Source organism: Moschus berezovskii, chromosome 8 (genome assembly GCF_049115385.1).
Source record: "Moschus berezovskii isolate FMDL1 chromosome 8, NW_MosBer_1.0, whole genome shotgun sequence".
Taxonomy (NCBI): domain Eukaryota; kingdom Metazoa; phylum Chordata; class Mammalia; order Artiodactyla; family Moschidae; genus Moschus; species Moschus berezovskii.
This window is the reverse complement of record NC_142467.1, coordinates 77,916,155-77,934,350: the sequence shown is the minus strand read 5'-3', so window position 1 is coordinate 77,934,350 and position 18,196 is coordinate 77,916,155. Positions and strand designations below refer to the sequence as shown.

Genomic DNA, 18,196 nt, shown 5'->3' with positions numbered 1-18,196 from the left:
TGCAGTCCAAGGGACTCTCAAGCGTCTTCTCCAACACCACAGTTCAAAAGCATCAAGTCTTCAGTGCTCAGCTTTCTTTATAGTCCAACTCTCACATCCATACATGACTACTGGAAAAACCAAAGCTTTGACTAGACAGATCTTTGTCAGCAAAATAATATCTCTGCTTTTTAATATGCTGTCTAGGTTGGTCATAACTTTTCTTCCAAGGAGCAAGCGTCTTTTAATTTCATTTAAAAAAAGCATAATTCTTGATTAATAAATTGGCTGAAAAGTTTATGTTTTTACTATTATATTGGATGGGCCAAAAATTTCACTTAGAGGTTTTCTGTTACATCTTACAGAAAAACCCTAACAAACATTTTGGCCAATCCAATAAATATATCTTGATCCTGATAAATAATCATTTTTAAACTGCCCTAAGACTTAGCTTTAAAAAGAGAATTATAAGCAATCGCACTTCTGGGCATACACACTGAGGAAACCAGAATTGAAAGAAACACATGTACTCTAAGGTTCATCGCAGCACTGTTTATAATAGCCAGGACATGGAAGCAATCTAGATGTCCATCTGCAGATGAATGGATAAGAAAGCTTTGGTACATATACACAATGGAGTATTACTCAGCCATTAAAAAGAATGCATTTGAATCAGTTCTAATGAGGTGGATGAAACTGGAGCCTATTATACAGAGTGAAGTAAGACAGAAAGAAATGCACCAATACAGTATACTAACACATATATATGGAATTTAGAAAGATGGAAATATAACTCTGTATACGAGACAGCAAAAGAGACACAGTTGTATCGAACAGTCTTTGGGACTTTGTGGGAGAGGGTGAGGGTGGGATGATTTGAGAGAATGACATTGAAACATGTATGTTGTCATATGTGAAATGAATCAGCAGTTCAGGGTCAATGCATATTACAGGATACTCGGGGCTGGTGTGCGGGGATGACCCAGAGGGAGGATAAAGAGAGGAGGGAGGTGAGAGGGGGGTTCAGGAGGGGGAACTCATGTACACCTGGGGCGAATTCATGTCAATATATGGCAAAACCAACCAATATAATATTGTAAAATAAAAAAAAATAAATTAAAAAAAATAAAAAATTAGTCAAAAAAAAATAAAAATACTGTAAGTCAAAAAAAAAAAAAAAAGAGAGAATTATACAACAAGTTCAGCCCTATTGATATACCTTCTCCTACCGCAATCTAGTTGCTGCCAATTTTTGAAATCTTGTTTGGGATAAGCATAAATTTGTGCAAATGAACCTACTTTTAACCAGATGTTATTCAATTTGAAAAGCAGTCATATTCTGATAGAGTGCACAAAGCCATTTTTAGACATGGTCAATATTCTTATACCTGAATAACAAATGCACATCTGTGTGTCTATGTGTGTGCATATGTCTGTATGTGTACCCACAGTATTAACAACTTTTCCTATTTTTGTAGTATCTTTTTACAACCTATAACCAATGTTTCCTGCTGTCACTTAATGATTTCCTAATTATTATTTCATATTATTATATTATTATACAATAAATTTTATTATATTTATTATTATATTATATAATTAATATAATTATTAATTATTATATTATTCCTATTTATTATTCCTAAGTACCATTGTTGTTAGTAACTAGTGCAGGTGGAGAGAAGTATTATGGTAAACCAGCTGAGCCACAATTCAATATCTTTAACCCAGTATGTTTTTATTTGAAACATAAGCAATGTAGAACCAAATGATAGAAACAGGAACATGTAATGTCCTTGTTTTCTTTTATTTTGGACCTTAAGTTTAGAGGGTTAAGCTTATAACCATACTTCCTTGTTCTGGCACAGATGTGCAACCCCTCCTCCTATCTTCTCACTTCTTAAAAAATTTTAGGTAAGGAGAACATTTTACACATTGAATTGATTGAATTGAAAGTCGCTCAGTCATGTCCAACTCTTTGTGACCCCATGGACTGTCCATGGAATTCTCTAGGCCAAAACACTGGAGTGGGTAGTTCTTCCCTTCTCCAGGGTATCTCCCCAACCCAGGGATTGAACCCAGGTCTACCTGCATTGTGGGCAGATTCTTTACCTGCTGGGCCACCAGGGAAGCCCAAGAATACTGGAGTCGGTACCTTATCTATTCCTTCTCCAGCAGATCTTCCAGAGTCAGGAATCAAACTGGGGTCTCCTGCATTGGCAGGTAGATTCTTTACCAACTGAGCTATCAGGGAAGCCCATGGAATTCTCCAGGCCAGAATACTGGAGTGGTTAGCTTTTCCCTTCTCCAGGGGATCTTCCCAATCCAGTGATTGAACCTAGGTCTCCTGCATTGCAGGTGGATTCTTTACCAGTTGGAGCCACTGTTTTACACATGTACCCTTATTCCCCAGGGCTTAGAGGGAAGTCCCAGGAGTCAGAGAGACCAGAGTTTGGATCCTGATTCTTTGCACTCAATGGGTGTGCAATCTTAGGTATATGATTTAGCTTCTCTGAGACTCTTTTTTCTCATCTGTAAAATAGGAATAAAAATAACTTCCTCACTGGGTTGTTATGAGAACTGGATTATATACTTAGAGTGCTTAGCACTACAAGTTAAGTGCATGTTACATTTTTGCTACTATTAGATCATCAGTGCCAATAAGAACTTGTGGTTAAGGAGTTATCCAGGCTAGGAATATTCACTATCAGTATGCTGCATAACTTTAAGCAAGTCACTTTGCCAAACTGTTACTCTGTTTTTGCAAAAGAAATGAAACTGACATTGCAAACTGTGCATTGTGAATAAGATTGTGAAAATTTAAAGCACTGAATAAATGTTAATAACTTATACAACCTCATTAAAATCTATAGTTATATTTCTAATCCTGAAGATAAACACAATTAATATTCATTATTAGTAGTGTACTTTCCACTCAGACATTAATAAGACATTTCAAAGAGGAGCAAGCAGAGAGCATTGAACCTACCTAAGGTTATGGACTCAGTAAGACAGGAGGAGCGACTAGAAGAGAAGAGAAATGTATGTTTTCTGAAGATTTTCATATTTATTCTCAAACAGTGAACCTTACAAGCTTACTCTGTTAGGAAGTGGGTGATGCTGAGTGGGAGCCGAGGCAGGGGGTCCCCAGGCCAATTAAATAGCTATGGCCATTCCTCTCCCTTCTGATATCTACTTCTGACATGAAATTTAGCTTCCCCAAAGGGTTAGCAGCAAAGGAGAAAATGTTATGCTGTAAAATGATGAAACTCCTGGGCCGCCTAAGGCACTCTGCTCCAACCCTCACTTCTCAAAGAACAAAATTCATTATTGTTACTGGCTCATTAACTCTTTCAGTTGAGGGTCTGTAGAGCAGTGACTTGGAGCCTTTGAACCAAACTGCCTGTGTTTGAATCCCAGCTCTTGTGCTCACAAGCAGTGTGAACTTAACCCCTCAGGGCTTTAGTAGGGATGACAAAAATAACACCTCTCTGAGACCAGCACCTGGACCCTACTAAAGACTCTATTAATAGTAGTTCATTAGTTTTACAGCCAAAACTGTATGTATGCCCAACTGGAATGTGGTTCACCTAAGAGGTAAAATTATAGATGAAGTTGGCTTACATTGAAATAGTTTATGTGAGCAGTTACCATCAAGGTATCCATGTGAATCACTTCGTAGTGACATAAACAAATCCAGTTCTTTTCTCCTTTTCGCTAAAATTCCAAAGTTACTATAGCACAGAGGTTCAGTTCAGTTCAGTTCAGTCGCTCAGTCGTGTCCGACTCTTTGCAACCTCATGAATCACAGCACTCCAGGCCTGCCTGTCCATCACTAACTCCCGGAGTTCACTCAAACTCATGTCCATCGAGTCGGTGATGCCATCCAGCCATCTCATTCTCTGTCATCCCCATCTCCTCCCGCCCCCAATCCCTCCCAGCATCAGAGTCTTTTCCAGTGAGTCAACTCATCGCATGAGGTGGCCAAAGTATTGGAGTTTCAGCTTTAGCATCAGTCCTTCCAATGAACACCCAAGATTGATCTCCAAAAGCACAGAGGTTAAGTGTGAGCTTTTAAGTCAGTCATGACATTTACTGTGTGTCAGTTACCTTGGTTTCCCCATCTGTAAAATGGTTTAAAATAGTACCTTATTCACCGAGTTGTGAGTTATAGATGAGATAATGCAAGCAAAGAGATTAGCATAGTTTTTGACAAACAGTAAATATGTAATTTATAAATGTCATGGTGGTTATTGCTATTTTAAATACAATAATAATGCAAATAAGCCTCTTCTGATATTCCTAGGTTTAACTGTGACTATAACAAATTTCAGTGTGTTCAGAAATGGGACTTCTCATTGTAAATTTAGATATATATTTAGAAAGAGTTCTAGAACAATCACATGCCTGGACCATGGCAGGCAATTACATAAATACTGCCCCTTTGAGTACAATGAATGTTTCCTTTTCCTCTGGAAACCTCACATCTCAGTCTCTTAAGATTTTTTGCTTTATTTTACCTTACTACTTAAGGTCATTTTAGCTGAGGGAGATTGTTTACACCATCACTAAACCTTGTAGTATCTAATGTAGTCTTGATCTGAATCTGTTAGAAGCAGCTAAAGAAGCCACAGCCAGCTGGCATTTGCTGAAAAGTATGAAGAGTTTTGAGAAGCATTTTTAAACAGTAATAGGAAAAGAATAGGACACTAGTTCCCTGGATTTAAAATACCTTGCATATATGTTGAAATTTTGATTACCTTCTCTATGGACTAACTCTGACAAACTTCAGTTAGTATTTTCCCTGGTCCAGTTTACTCTGCTTAAAGCTCATTATTGTCCCAATAGGCTAAAATTAATTTTAGCATTAGCTCAAGAAATGTAACAAGAAAAGTGCATTCCAAAGCAAAACAGTAGTTTTACATTATGAGTTGCTCTCAAATATTCAAAGCACTGCCATTGATCATTTAAATAAACATTTTTTAATTTAACAACTGGACTGCAAGGAGATCCAACCAGTCCATTCTAAAGGAGATCAATCCTGGGTGTTCATTGGAAGGACTGATGCTAAAGCTGAAACTCCAATACTTTGGTCACCTCATGCGACGAGCTGACTCACTGGAAAAGACTCTGATGCTGGGAGGGATTGGGGGTGGGAGGAGACTGGGACGACAGAGAATGAGATGGCTGGATGGCATCACCAACTCGATGGACATGAGTTTGAGTGAACTCCGGGAGTTGGTGATGGACAGGGAGGCCTGGTGTGCTGTGATTCATGGGGTCGCAAAGAGCTGGACATGACTGAGTGACTGAACTGAACTGAATAATAAATCAACAAAAAATTTTAGCAGAAAAAAATTTTGCCTGTAATTGCCAAGAGGAAGCAGAGTTGAGCATACAAACCCATTCATATACTTTCAATAGGTTTATGAAATTCTCTTTCCCTTATCACTGCTCTCAATCCAAACTTTACCTTCATTTGCAGGGATGTTGTTGTAGCAACACTGAGACTCATGGCACTAGAATGTGGCCAGATTGGAATACATCAGAATCTGCATCTCCTTGTATGGTCATACCTCTGTTTTGTTTTTTTTTTTATTGTTTGTGTACACATCCAAGAGATACCTCTTAGAATTCCTGCTGCCTGGAATAATGTCTTGTTAGAAGGAAGAAGGGAAGGAGAGAGGGAAGCAAGGGAGGGGTATAAGTATGGAGCTAGAGACAGAGAAGTGGGCCTAGGAAAATGCTGCTGTCATTATGTGCTGCCACTTTCTGTATACCATTCAATCGGCTGCTCTTTCCCGTCTCTATCCAATGTCATGATGATTCTAGCCTTAAAGAGAAGTAACTCCAAGATCTTTTCTTCATTGTCATGAATGGATTCAGTAATTTTAATACTAATCAGTAGTAATAATATAGTCAATTAAAAGTATTTTTTATTAGAGAATTAAAATAAGCTATATTGAATAATTCACAGGTCTATCATCTATGGTTTTGTCCATCCTTCTTTTTCAAAGTTCAGTTTATGCTTCTGTCAGCCCTGGGATCAGTAAAAGCTTCTGAGGTAAAAAAAGAAAAAGAAACTTCACATTGTTTTCTCTCTGTATTCTTTCTCTTTTATTGACAGGAGCTAAAAGTATTAATTTGGAATCACATTTATTTTTTGCCCTAAAGAGTATGTTAAATAATGTGTAATGACACTTAATGAAATACAATTGTTTAATTGACTTTTGTGAGTACTGCTCTCTGTCACCAACAGACACTAGATTGAGTGCATTCTTTATGATTTTAAGATAGTATAGCTCATTAACCTGAGGGATGGAGTGGTATTTGCTATATATTTTACTGGTTTAAGAATAGGGTTTTCCTAAAAGATTATGTTGTCATTGGGCTTCATGCTATAGGAGAGACATAATATCTTTTAAAATATTGTACTCCCTTCTTTAAATAGATAGCACAGTCATACAATGTAAAATTTAAAAGATACAAAAGGGTATATAGTGTGATGTCTCTCTCCTGCACTTGTCTCCCTGCCACCCAGTTCCTGGAAGTAACTACTGTGCTCTGGCCTGAGTTCTCTTCCAGACATGTTCTCATACTGACTTTTGACACATCTCATTTAATCTAAGCACCTACCCAGCTCAGTTTCAAAACATCAAATTCAGTTATTTCCTAAAGGAAACACTTGTTCCTGCTGGCCATTTCCTATAAATTAATTCTCAAAGTGAAAACATTCAGTTTAACTGAACTCCCATTTGAATGAAATTGAGAGTATGTTACCATTTCTGGGGTTAATTTAAAGAATGTTTTAAAGAAAACCAAGTGTCTAGGGGGGGCTTCCCTGATGGCTTAGATGGTAAAGAATCCGTCTGCAATGCGGAAGACCTGGTTCTATCCTTGGATGTGAGTTTGAGCAAACTCTGGGAGATGGTGAAGGACAGTGAAGCCAGGTGTGCTGCAGTCCATGGGGTCGCAAAGGGTCAGACACAACTTAGTGACTGAACAGCAACAACAAAGTGTTTTGGACTCCAGATGGACCTTAAAAAAATAATAAAGCAGTGTGTTTTCTTGGGTTTGTCTGTCAGTTAAGTGGATGATTTGTGTAATAGGGAATTCTTTGTTGTTAGTGAATCTTGTCATGTGGGAGAATTTGAAGTTAGGCTTCAATTCAGTAACACAGTGCCCCTGTTTTACCTCTACCTGTTTCTGCATTTTTTTTTAAGCAGTAAACTTGTCCTTAGCTTATCCTGCCAACATTTGAGTTTTACACTTTTTTCAAAGTGCCTGTGGGTCTCTCCATGTTTGCCTCCCTTTTTTGTCCTTCTCCTCTCTTCTATAGACCGTCAAAGTTCCAGTAATGTAAAAACTGTTACGGCATGAAAAATTAATTCTAAAATAGTTGGGTTGGATATACCCATGTTTGGAAATAACATTTCTATATGGAGCTTTCCATTCAACACAGTTTGTGGAACTATATCCCCTGCCTTATTAAATGCGTCATTTGCTTGGATACAGGAATTGGTTCATTAAACAGAAACTTGAGTTAAACAGGTATTTAGTGAAATTGAATTTTTCTTGATGACTCAGGTCTGTGCTAGTCTTCACTAGAGGTAATGATTTATGAGGTGATCATGAAGGAAGGTGCATGGTCTCATGGGGCCCTGAAAAGGGTGTTATAATGAGAATATAAGGCAAGGTAGTCTCCTCAGGGTACATCCTATGAGTCCACAATAAGATGACTTTCCAGTGAGGGTTTGTGGTTATTTCTTGGTATTATTCCTACTTCCCTAGGACTCAACAAGGTCTTACACTTTGGATAAGGTCTCAGCATTATGTTAGTTATGTCACTGTAAATTTATACTAACAGTACACATACCAACTGATAAGAACAATGTTTTTATTTTTTCATTATCAAGAACCATAACTAGGCAACCAGGAATTTGATTAGAATCTGCTGCTTATTTGACACAGCAAATCTCATTGCCCTCAAGGCTTCCTGAACAACATTAGAAAAACCTGTGACAATATCAAGCAATTCAAGAATTACAGGATCATCTGGGTTGATGTATTTTTTCTCCAGTGTACTTCATATAAAATATTTTTCTACTTAATATTTATTTAAGAAATCATACTGCTTTAAATGGATTACCTGAAATACAGTTTCTTACTAATGCAGGCTTGCACACAATAGATTGAAGACAAGCTTACTTGGGCTCAAACTACTTTTCAGTGTAGATGAGAACTAATTTTAATAAGAATTCAGAATCATATACAAAATACTGATGTTTTATTTCTGGTATATACTCTTATAAGAATCTTCACCACTCAAAGAAGGAGCAGTGAAAACTCTGTGGTCAGGTTTAAGGCATTCAAAAATTTCACAATTATGTTTTCTGATACAGTTTTATTTATTGCATTACTTGTAAGGCAGTTATTTAAGAACCTAGGATTCTGAGGCAGTAATGACAAAATTAACAGATCACTACGGACTTGTCTAATGTACTTCCAACCAGTCCATTCTGGAGATCAATCCTGGGTGTTCATTGGAAGGACTGATGCTAAAGCTGAAACTGCAATACTTTGGCCACCTCATGCGACGAGTTGACTCACTGGAAAAGACTCTGATGCTGGGAGTGATTGGGGGCGGGAGGAGACGGGGACAACAGAGAATGAGATGGCTGGATGGCATCACCGACTCGATGAACATGAGTTTGAGTGAACTCCGGGAATTGGTGATGGACAGGGAGGCCTGGCGTGATGGGGTCACAAAGAGTTGGACACGACTGAGCAACTGAACTGAACTGAACTGAATGTACTTCCTAAATAAGCACAATAATAGAAAGAAAGCGTCTTAGAATAGGATTTAACAGATAATAGTATAAAAGAAAATTTAAAGGTAAGAACAGTATTTTTTGCATTTCAGTTTAGGGGTATCTTTAGATATTGGAGTCCCCCAGATGTGTTCTCAAACAATCTACTGTTGAAAACTAGTAGGAAAATGTTTTATTTTTATTTCCTTACTATGATTTCAGATGGTTTATGTTTAAATAATTCTCCTGAGAATTTAGGACTGACAGGTAATGACTCAATGAAACAGCTCCATCTTTGACTCATGGAGAATCTGGTATTAAGTCATTTGACTCATATGTTTCTCTCATTTAGGAAATGTTACTATAAATGTACCATAAGGGGCTTGTGAAATGCTTGAATGCACGTATAAAAGGTGGTATGTGCGTTCTAAGTCACTTCAGCTGTATCTGATTCTTTGAGACCAAATGGAGCATAGTCTGCCAGGTTCCTCTGTCTCTGGGATTCTCCAGGCAAGAATACTGGAGAGGGTTGCCGTTTCCTTCTCCAATAAAAGGTGGTAGCAAATGACAATATTAAAAAGTCTCATATTCAAATATAGTTTTATAAAATTTCAAGCAGATGTTTTAGTTTCATTGGAGATCAATTCTGAGAAAACTTATTTATGTTGGGCTCATCTCCCCTCCAAATAAAACATCTCATTAAAAGTATTTAACTTCCCTATACATCTGATCGTTCAGTTAAATAAAATAAATTGAAAGAAACAAACATTCAGTTCCAGATTTAATTTAAAATTTTTCCTAGTTAAGTTAAAAAATCTACACAGTATTCAGAGTCTACCATAAATTAAATTCAGTTGCTTATTCTACTTGGGTTAAGTAGAATTAAACCTGTCTACAGTGTAATTGTTTTAAAGATTGACAAATGTCATTATTCTAATACTATTCCCATTAAACAGAAAGTACAATGTAATATATAAATATGCTTTTATTAGAATAACTGGAAACTTTTAAAAATAATAAGCTTCATTTTTTTAGAACAGTTTAAGATTTGCAGAAAAAATGAGAAGATGGTTTAAAGAGTTACCATATATCTATCTGGTTTCCCGTATTTTCAATATCTTACATTATTGTGGTACACTTGCTATAATTCAGTTCAGTTCAGTTCAGTTCAGTCGCTCAGTCGTGTCCGACTCTCCGCGACCCCATGAATCACAGCACGCCAGGCCTCCCTGTCCATCACCAACTCCCGGAGTACACTCAAACTCATGTCCACAGAGTCGGTGATGCCATCCAGCCATCTCATTCTCCGTCGTCCCCTTCTCCTCCCGCCCCCAACCTTTCCCAACATCAGAGTCTTTTCCAGTGAGTCAACTCGTCGCATGAGGTGGCCAAAGTATTGAAGTTTCAGCTTTAAACTGATATCAACACATTGTTACTAAAGTCTGTGGTTTACTCAGATGTCTTAGTTTTACCCAATGCCCTGTTTGTGTCCTGGGTTCCATTAAGTTACCAAATTACATTTAGTCATTATGTCCTTAGATTCCTCTTGGCTATGACACTTTCTCAGATATTTCCTGATTTTTGATGACTTTGAGCATTTTGTGGACTACTGGTCAGGTCATTTGAAAAATGTTCCTCTGTTGGGATTTGTCTGATTTGTACCCCTTTATTAGACTGAGACTATACATTTTGGGGAAGAGACCAGAAAGGTGAGGGCTTCCCAGGGGGCATTAGTGGTAAAGAATCTATGTGCCAATGCAGGGGATAAAAGACATGGGTTGCACCCCTGGGTCAGGAAGATCCCCTGCAGTAGGAAATGGCAAACCTCTCCAGTATTCTTGCCTGGATAATCCCGTGGACAGTGGAGCCTGACCAGTTACAATCTATGGGGTAGCAAAGGGTCAGACGCGACTTAGCACGCACAGGACAAAGATGTCGTATCCATCATATCATGTTAAGGCTACACGTGTCTACTTGATTTATCACTGCTGATGCTGGCTTTGATCACTTGGCTGATGTGGTGTTTCTCTTTTTCCTACCTTCCCACTCTTTTTCCCACCTTCCCCTACTGTACTCTTTGGAAGGAATACACAATTCACAGAGAACATGTACAGAGTTCCCTTAACTCTGTCAGTTGACAGTTAGTTACCCTCTCTCTCCCCAGGGTAGAGTTTATCTACATAAATTCTTTCTTAATTCTTTGGCAGGGGAGAGTCATCTCTTCGACATCTACTTACATATTTATTTGTTATATTAGTGTATACTCATGGATTTTTACTTTATATGTTGGTTTATAATCCCATGCTATTTATTTTGTGGCTCAGATTGTTTCAGCTTTTTGCCATTGGGACTTTTTTCAGTTGGCTCCTGTGTTACTTTGACACAGTAGAGCATTTTTTTTTCAAGCGTTCCTTTACTTGCTGGTACTACAAGAAGTTCTGGTCCTATCTGAACAGCTAACTTTAAAAAATTATATTCTCAGGGGGAGGTTGTGGAGGTGGAGGCTGAAGCAGAGCGAGAGGCGGCCGCGGCGCGGCGCGCGGCCCAGAAGCGTTGGAATCCTGAATTGAGACGACTGCACCTGAAGACAGCAGAAGTGGTGGGGCCGCCGCCGCCAGAGAGATGAGCCGGGAAGCCTGAGGCCGGAGACGCCCGCCCTCGGGCCTGTCCGCCCGGCTTCCCCGCTCTGGGCTATTGGAAGATGAAAGAGACTATACAAGGGACCGGGTCTTGGGGGCCTGAGCCTCCTGGACCCGGCATAGCCCCAGCTTTTTCAAGTCCCAGGCGGGAGCGTCTTCGTTGGCCCCCACCACCCAAACCCCGACTCAAATCAGGTGGAGGGTTTGGGCCAGACCCTGGGTCAGGGACCACAGTGCCAACCAGACGCCTCCCTGTCCCTCGGCCCTCTTTTGATGCCTCAGCTAGTGAAGAAGAGGAGGAAGAAGAGGACGATGAAGATGAAGATGAGGAGGAGGAAGTGGCAGCTTGGAGGCTGCCCCCCAGATGGGGTCAGCTGGGAGCTTCCCAGAGGCCTCGCCCTCCCCGCGCTACTCATCGGAAAACCTGTTCACAGCGCCGTCGCAGAGCAATGAGAGCCTTCCAGATGCTGCTCTACTCAAAAAGCACCTCGCTGACATTCCACTGGAAGCTTTGGGGGCGACACCGGGGCCGGCGGCGGAACCTTGCACACCCCAAGAACCATCTTTCACCCCGGGAAGGGGCTGTGACACCACAGGTGCCATCCCCCTGCTGTCGTTTTGACTCCCCTCGGGGACCACCTCCACCCCGGCTGGGTCTGTTAGGTGCTCTCATGGCTGAGGATGGGGTGAGAGGGTCTCCACCAGTGCCCTCTGGGGCCCCCATGGAGGAAGATGGATTAAGGTGGACTCCAAAGTCTCCTTTGGGCCCTGACTCCGGTCTCCTCTCTTGTACTCTGCCCAATGGCTTTGGGGGACCACTTGGGCCAGAAGGAGAGCGAAGTCTGGCACCCCCTGATGCCAGCATCCTCATCAGCAACGTGTGCAGCATCGGGGACCACGTGGCCCAGGAGCTTTTTCAGGGCTCAGATGTGGGCACTGCAGAAGAGGCCGAGCGGCCTGGGGAGAAAGCTGGCCAGCACAGCCCTCTGCGGGAGGAGCATGTCACCTGTGTGCAGAGCATCTTAGATGAATTCCTTCAGACTTATGGCAGCCTCATCCCCCTCAGCACTGATGAGGTAGTGGAGAAACTAGAGGACATTTTCCAGCAGGAGTTCTCTGCACCTTCCAGGAAGGGCCTGGTGCTGCAGTTGATCCAGTCATACCAGCGGATGCCAGGCAATGCCATGGTGAGGGGCTTCCGAGTCACCTATAAGCGGCATGTGCTGACCATGGATGACCTGGGGACTTTGTATGGACAGAACTGGCTCAATGACCAGGTGATGAACATGTACGGAGACCTGGTCATGGACACAGTCCCTGAAAAGGTGCATTTCTTCAACAGTTTCTTCTATGATAAACTCCGTACCAAAGGTTATGATGGGGTGAAAAGGTGGACCAAAAACGTGGACATTTTCAATAAAGAGCTCCTGCTAATCCCCATCCACCTGGAGGTGCATTGGTCCCTCATCTCTGTTGACGTGAGGCAGCGCACCATCACCTATTTTGACTCACAGCGCACCCTGAACCGCCGCTGCCCTAAGCATATTGCCAAGTATCTGCAGGCAGAGGCAGTGAAGAAAGACCGGCTGGATTTCCACCAGGGCTGGAAAGGTTACTTCAAAATGAATGTGGCCAGGCAGAATAATGACAGTGACTGTGGCGCCTTTGTGTTGCAGTATTGCAAGCACCTGGCCCTGTCTCAGCCATTCAGCTTCACTCAGCAGGACATGCCCAAACTTCGTCGGCAGATCTACAAGGAGCTGTGTCACTGCAAACTCACCGTGTGAGCCTCGTATCCCAGGCCTCAAGCCCATTCGTTAATGGGCAGGGGAACATGGGAGACCCTTCCCAAGAAACTCAAGTTCCTTTTGTCTTTAGCCTCTTTCCACCCAGTTCCCTTTGGTTTTTCATATTTAAATGTTTTGATTTCTGTATTTTTCTTTTCCTTTGAGAGAATACTTGTTGATTTCTGATGTTTAAGGGGTGGCCATGGAAAATCCCCTATTTCCTGCTGTCTGCAAGGGAGTATGGCCTTGTGGCCTGGGTGGGGCAGTCATCTCCCTTCCATGTGCAGGGCGGGGGTGGGAGGCAGAAAAATCTAGGGGTGGTGGGCGGGCAATGGGATTACTGCCTGCCAAATCAAACATTTTTTATATATATATATAAATGCCACGGTCCTGCTCTGTCAATAAAGAATCCTTTGGAGATATAAAAAAAAAAAAAATAATAAAAAATTATATTCTGATTTCTTGCTAATTAGAATGATTGACAATTATAATAAAGTCTTATTTATCTCTCAGTCACACTGTCAGAGAATCCAAATAACTATATTTTTTTGCATTTAATATTATAAAAAATAATCATGAGTATGAATTCAGTTTTATATAATTTTATAGCTATATACACTTAGAATTTATAGTGATGATTAAGATAAAAGACATATGCTTTAGGTAAAATTTTGTTTTATTTTACTTTTTAAAAATTTTATTCATTTATTTATTTTTGGCTGTGCTGTTCATTCACTGCTGCATGAGCTTTCTCTAGCTGTGGCCAGCAGGGCCTACTCTCGAACTGCAAGGAGCAGGCTTCTCATTGTGGTGGCCTCTCTTGTTGTAGAGCACGGGATCTAGGATGCTCGGGCTTCAGCAGTCGTGGCATATGGGCTCAGTAGTTGGGACTCCCAGGCCCTGGAGCACTGGCTCAATAGCTGTGGTTCATAGGCTTAGTTGCTCTGTGGCATGTGGGATCCTCCGGAATCAGAGATCAAACCCATGTCCTCTGCATTGGCAGGCGGATTCTTAACCACTGGACCACCAGGGAAATCCTAAGTTAAATTTTAGTACTTTTATTATATTCTAGGGCTTCCCTGGTGGCAAAAGTTAACAGTTCAAATGTTACATATAAAACAGTCAAATGTCTAATCATCACAGATAATTGTAATTTTTCCCAAGGAAGCTAAATAATTTGTTTATAACAATGTGGCTATATAACATTTGTTAGGCTATAAGTTGGAGAAGGCAACAGCACCCCACTCCAGTACTCTGGCCTGGGAAATCCTATGGCTGGAGGAGCCTGGTAGGCTACAGTCCATGGGGTTGCTAAGAATCGGACACAACTGAGCAACTTCACTTTCACTTTTCACTTTCATGCATTGGAGAAGGAAATGGCAACCCACTCCAGTGTTCTTGCCTGGAGAATCCCAGGGACGGGGGAGCCTGGTGGGCTGCCATCTATGGGGTCTCACAGAGTCGGACACAACCGATGCGACTTAGCAGCAGCAGCAGCAGCAGCAGGCTATAAGTTACATTCATAACTTAGAACCAAGATAACACTAGAGTTCTCACAAATGACATGATTGATAGATGTTAAATGTATTAATACAAGCAAAAGTATATAGCATAGTGCCCGAAACATTTGTTTGAACCTTAATACTCAGGTAAGGAGGGTCAGAGGTAAATATGAAGCCTTGTAAAGCATACCAGCCTAGATAGATTCTATTTTCTCAAGGATATCTAACATGACTTCTCAAGACTGACTGTAGCCTGAAAAGATCCCTCTGATGTTCAGATGTGGTGATTCCTAGAGGGTACTGCATCCTTAGATGACCCTGAATGAAACCTGAGAGCAGTTCTGCTGACTTCTGGTAGGAAAACAGTGTAAGAATCCACTGTTCAGGCTTTCAGTCAGTTCAGTCCCTCTTTGTGACCCCATGGACTTCAGCACGCCAGACCTCTCTGTCCATCACCAACTCCCAAAACTTGCTCAAACTCACGTCCATCAAATCGGTGATGCCATCCAACCATCTCATCCTCTGTCTTCCCCTTCACCTCCTGCCTTCAATCTTTCCAGCATCAGAGTCTTTTCCAGTGAGTCAGTTCTTTACATAAGTTGGCCAAAGTATTGGAGCTTCAGCTTCAACATCAGTCCTTCCAATGAATATTCAGGACTGATTTCCTTTAGGATGGACTGGTTTGATCTTGAACTCTGAGGGACTATCAAGAGTCTTCTGCAAAAGCACAGTTCAAAAGCATCAGTTCTTCAGTTCTCAGCTTTCAGATGTCAGAGTCCAACTCTCACATCCATACATGACTACTGGAAAAACCATAGCTTTGACTAGATGGACCTTTGTCGGCAAAGTAATGTCTCTGCTTTTTAATATGCTGTCTAAGTTGGTAATAGCTTTTCTTTCAAGGAGGAAGCATCTTTTAATTTCATGGCTGCAGTCACCATCTACAGTGATATTGGAGCCCAAGAAATAAAGTTTGTCACTGTTTCCATTGTTTCCCCGTCTATTTGCCATGAAGTGATGGGACTGGGTGCCAGTATCTTAGTTTTTTTAATGTTGAGTTTTAAGCCAGCTTTTTCACTCTTTTCTTTCATTTTCATCAAAAGGCTCTTTAATGCTTCGCTTTCTGCCATAAGGGTGGTGTCATCTGCATATCTGATATTTCTCCTGGCAATCTTGATTCCAGCTTGTGTTTCTTCCATCCCGGCAATTCACATGATGTACTCTGCATATAAGTTAAATAAACAGGGAGACAATATACAGTCTTGACTTACTCCTTTCCTAATTTTGAACCAGTCCGTTGTTCCATGTCTGGTTCTAACTGTTGCTTCTTGACCTGCATACGGATTTCTCGGGAGGCAGGTAAGATGATTCAAGCTTTACTGACCAATAAAAAGACATGTTTTATGTTGGCCTTGCAGTGATCATTCATGTCAATTTATACGTGTTATTAGAATGACACACTAAGTCTTCTTCTGGGCTGCTGCCACAGATGGCCTTTGGAGGCTATTGGATTACAGTGGCTAAAAGCAAACCAATAAAAAGAATAGCTCTTTTCCTGAAAAAGGCAAGATTTTCCCACTTCCTCAAATTTCTTGTTGATAGGATAAATAGCTTCCCTGGTGGCTCAGATGGTAAAGAATCTGTTCATTATGTAGAAGACCCAGGTACAATCCCTGGGTCAGGAAGATCCCCTGGAGAAGTAAATGGCAACTCACTCCAGTATTCTTGTCTGGAGAATTCCATGGACAGAGGAACCTGGCGGGCTACTGTCCATGGGGTCACAAAGAGTTGGACATGACCAAGTGACTAACACTGTCTAACTTTCTTTTCTAGGATAAATAACAACCTTATTTAATACCCCAATTTTTGCTTTCATAAAAAAATAGTCCTACAGATTAAAATGCAGCTGTATTTAAATACTTTAAGCATAAAATTAGCTGACCTATTATTATCCTATTATTATTTTATATTTATTATATATTCCCCTATATAATATTTTTCTTCTCACTTACATCTTTTTCACAGTTCAAAGTATTTTGGCCATTATGCAATTTAAGCTTCACAAAAATGCAGAAAGGGAAGCAAAAAGGGTATTTTCTTTCATTTTACAGATTAGGAGAGTGGTTTAGAGTGGTAAAGAAATTTTCACAGAAAAAAAATCAGAACTGATTTTTTTAATTTATTGAATTATAGTTGATTTACAATGTTGTATTAGTTTCAAGTGTATAGCAGAGTGATTCAGTTATTTACATTCTTTTTCAGATTCTTTTCCTTATAGGTTATTGCAAAATATTGAATATAGTTCCCAGTATTATACAGTAGGTCCTTGTTGGTTATCTACTTTATACATAGTAGGGTATATTTGTTAATATCATCTTCCTAGTTCATACCTCTCCCCCTTTCCCTTTGGTAACCATAAGTTTGCTTTCTATGGAGGTGGGTTTATTTCTGTTTTGTAAATAATTTCATTTGCATGTTTTTTTCAGATTCCATATATTAGCCATATTATATGATATTGGTCTTTCTCTGCCTGTCTTATTTCACATAGAGAACTGAATTTTGAGCCCCTTTTTTTGTTGGTCAAAAGTCAGTGCTCTTTGCATGAAGTATATCAGTGTTTCTCACAATGAGAGGATTTTAGGTAGTAGGCATAGTAATATCTTTTAAAATATTTATACATATAAGAATATAAATAGCACCTCAAGTTTGTGATATCATGGATATTATTTTAGGATGAAAGTAAACTAGGTATTGAATAAAAGTGAGTCAATATAAATAAAAATACGGAGTACGGAAATGCATGATTTGTGAATGTGAAAGAAATCCCAAATATGAATAACTAAAGTTTGAGAAACACTAAACTGTACTCAGCCTAGATCCTAAGAGAAAACAGGTTATTACTAAAGGAAATCAAACAGGACACTAGAAAGAAATAACTGAATTATAGTTGATTTACAATAAGAAATAATTTTTTAAAATACATTATAATTTTATAATGATTGGAAGAACTGTATGATAGCCTGCATTTGCCTGACCAGATAAGTTGTATGTGATACATATTAACTGTAAACATTTAAAAAGTAAAACATGTTATATAGATGATTAAGATTTTAAAACATTTTATCTCCCTTGTGGAATTTTTGGCAATTTTAATTGTGGTAGTAATTAGTATTTCTCTTTATACTTTTATGATAACTAAATCAAATGTCACATGAATGCATCAACCAGCCACCTTTAATGCTCCTAAAAGAAGTAAGAGATTGGTTTTCCTCAAGTAAAGGAAATTGATTTCTAGTTTAGCAAGTAAAAAACTCCAGGCAAGTAGAATTAATGCATATGGATTTTTATTTTCTGAAGCAAAGAGGCAGTAAGATATCCTACAAGGTGCGCTGGGCTGAGAATTACAAGTCCTGGGGTTCAGTCTTAGTTCCGTGACTTTAGGCAAATGACCTTTTAAAGAAAATCTTTATATAATAAAG

At 39.8% G+C, this 18,196-nt stretch overlaps 1 protein-coding gene across 1 annotated transcript; it reads left to right on the top strand.

The window, feature by feature from the left end:
• Positions 1–11,419: 11,419 nt before the first annotated feature.
• LOC148777102 (sentrin-specific protease 3) lies at positions 11,420–13,487 on the top strand. The gene has a single exon (XM_088838788.1). It carries the CDS (start codon positions 11,491–11,493, stop codon positions 13,213–13,215), a length of 1,725 nt encoding a protein of 574 aa, XP_088694914.1. The 5' UTR covers positions 11,420–11,490; the 3' UTR covers positions 13,216–13,487.
• Positions 13,488–18,196: the final 4,709 nt, after the last annotated feature.

What these genes read in the sequence shown, in the direction of transcription:
- LOC148777102 (XM_088838788.1), top strand. Translation starts at nt 11,491, where the DNA reads ATGAAAGAGACTATACAAGGGACCGGGTCTTGGGGGCCTGAGCCTCCT.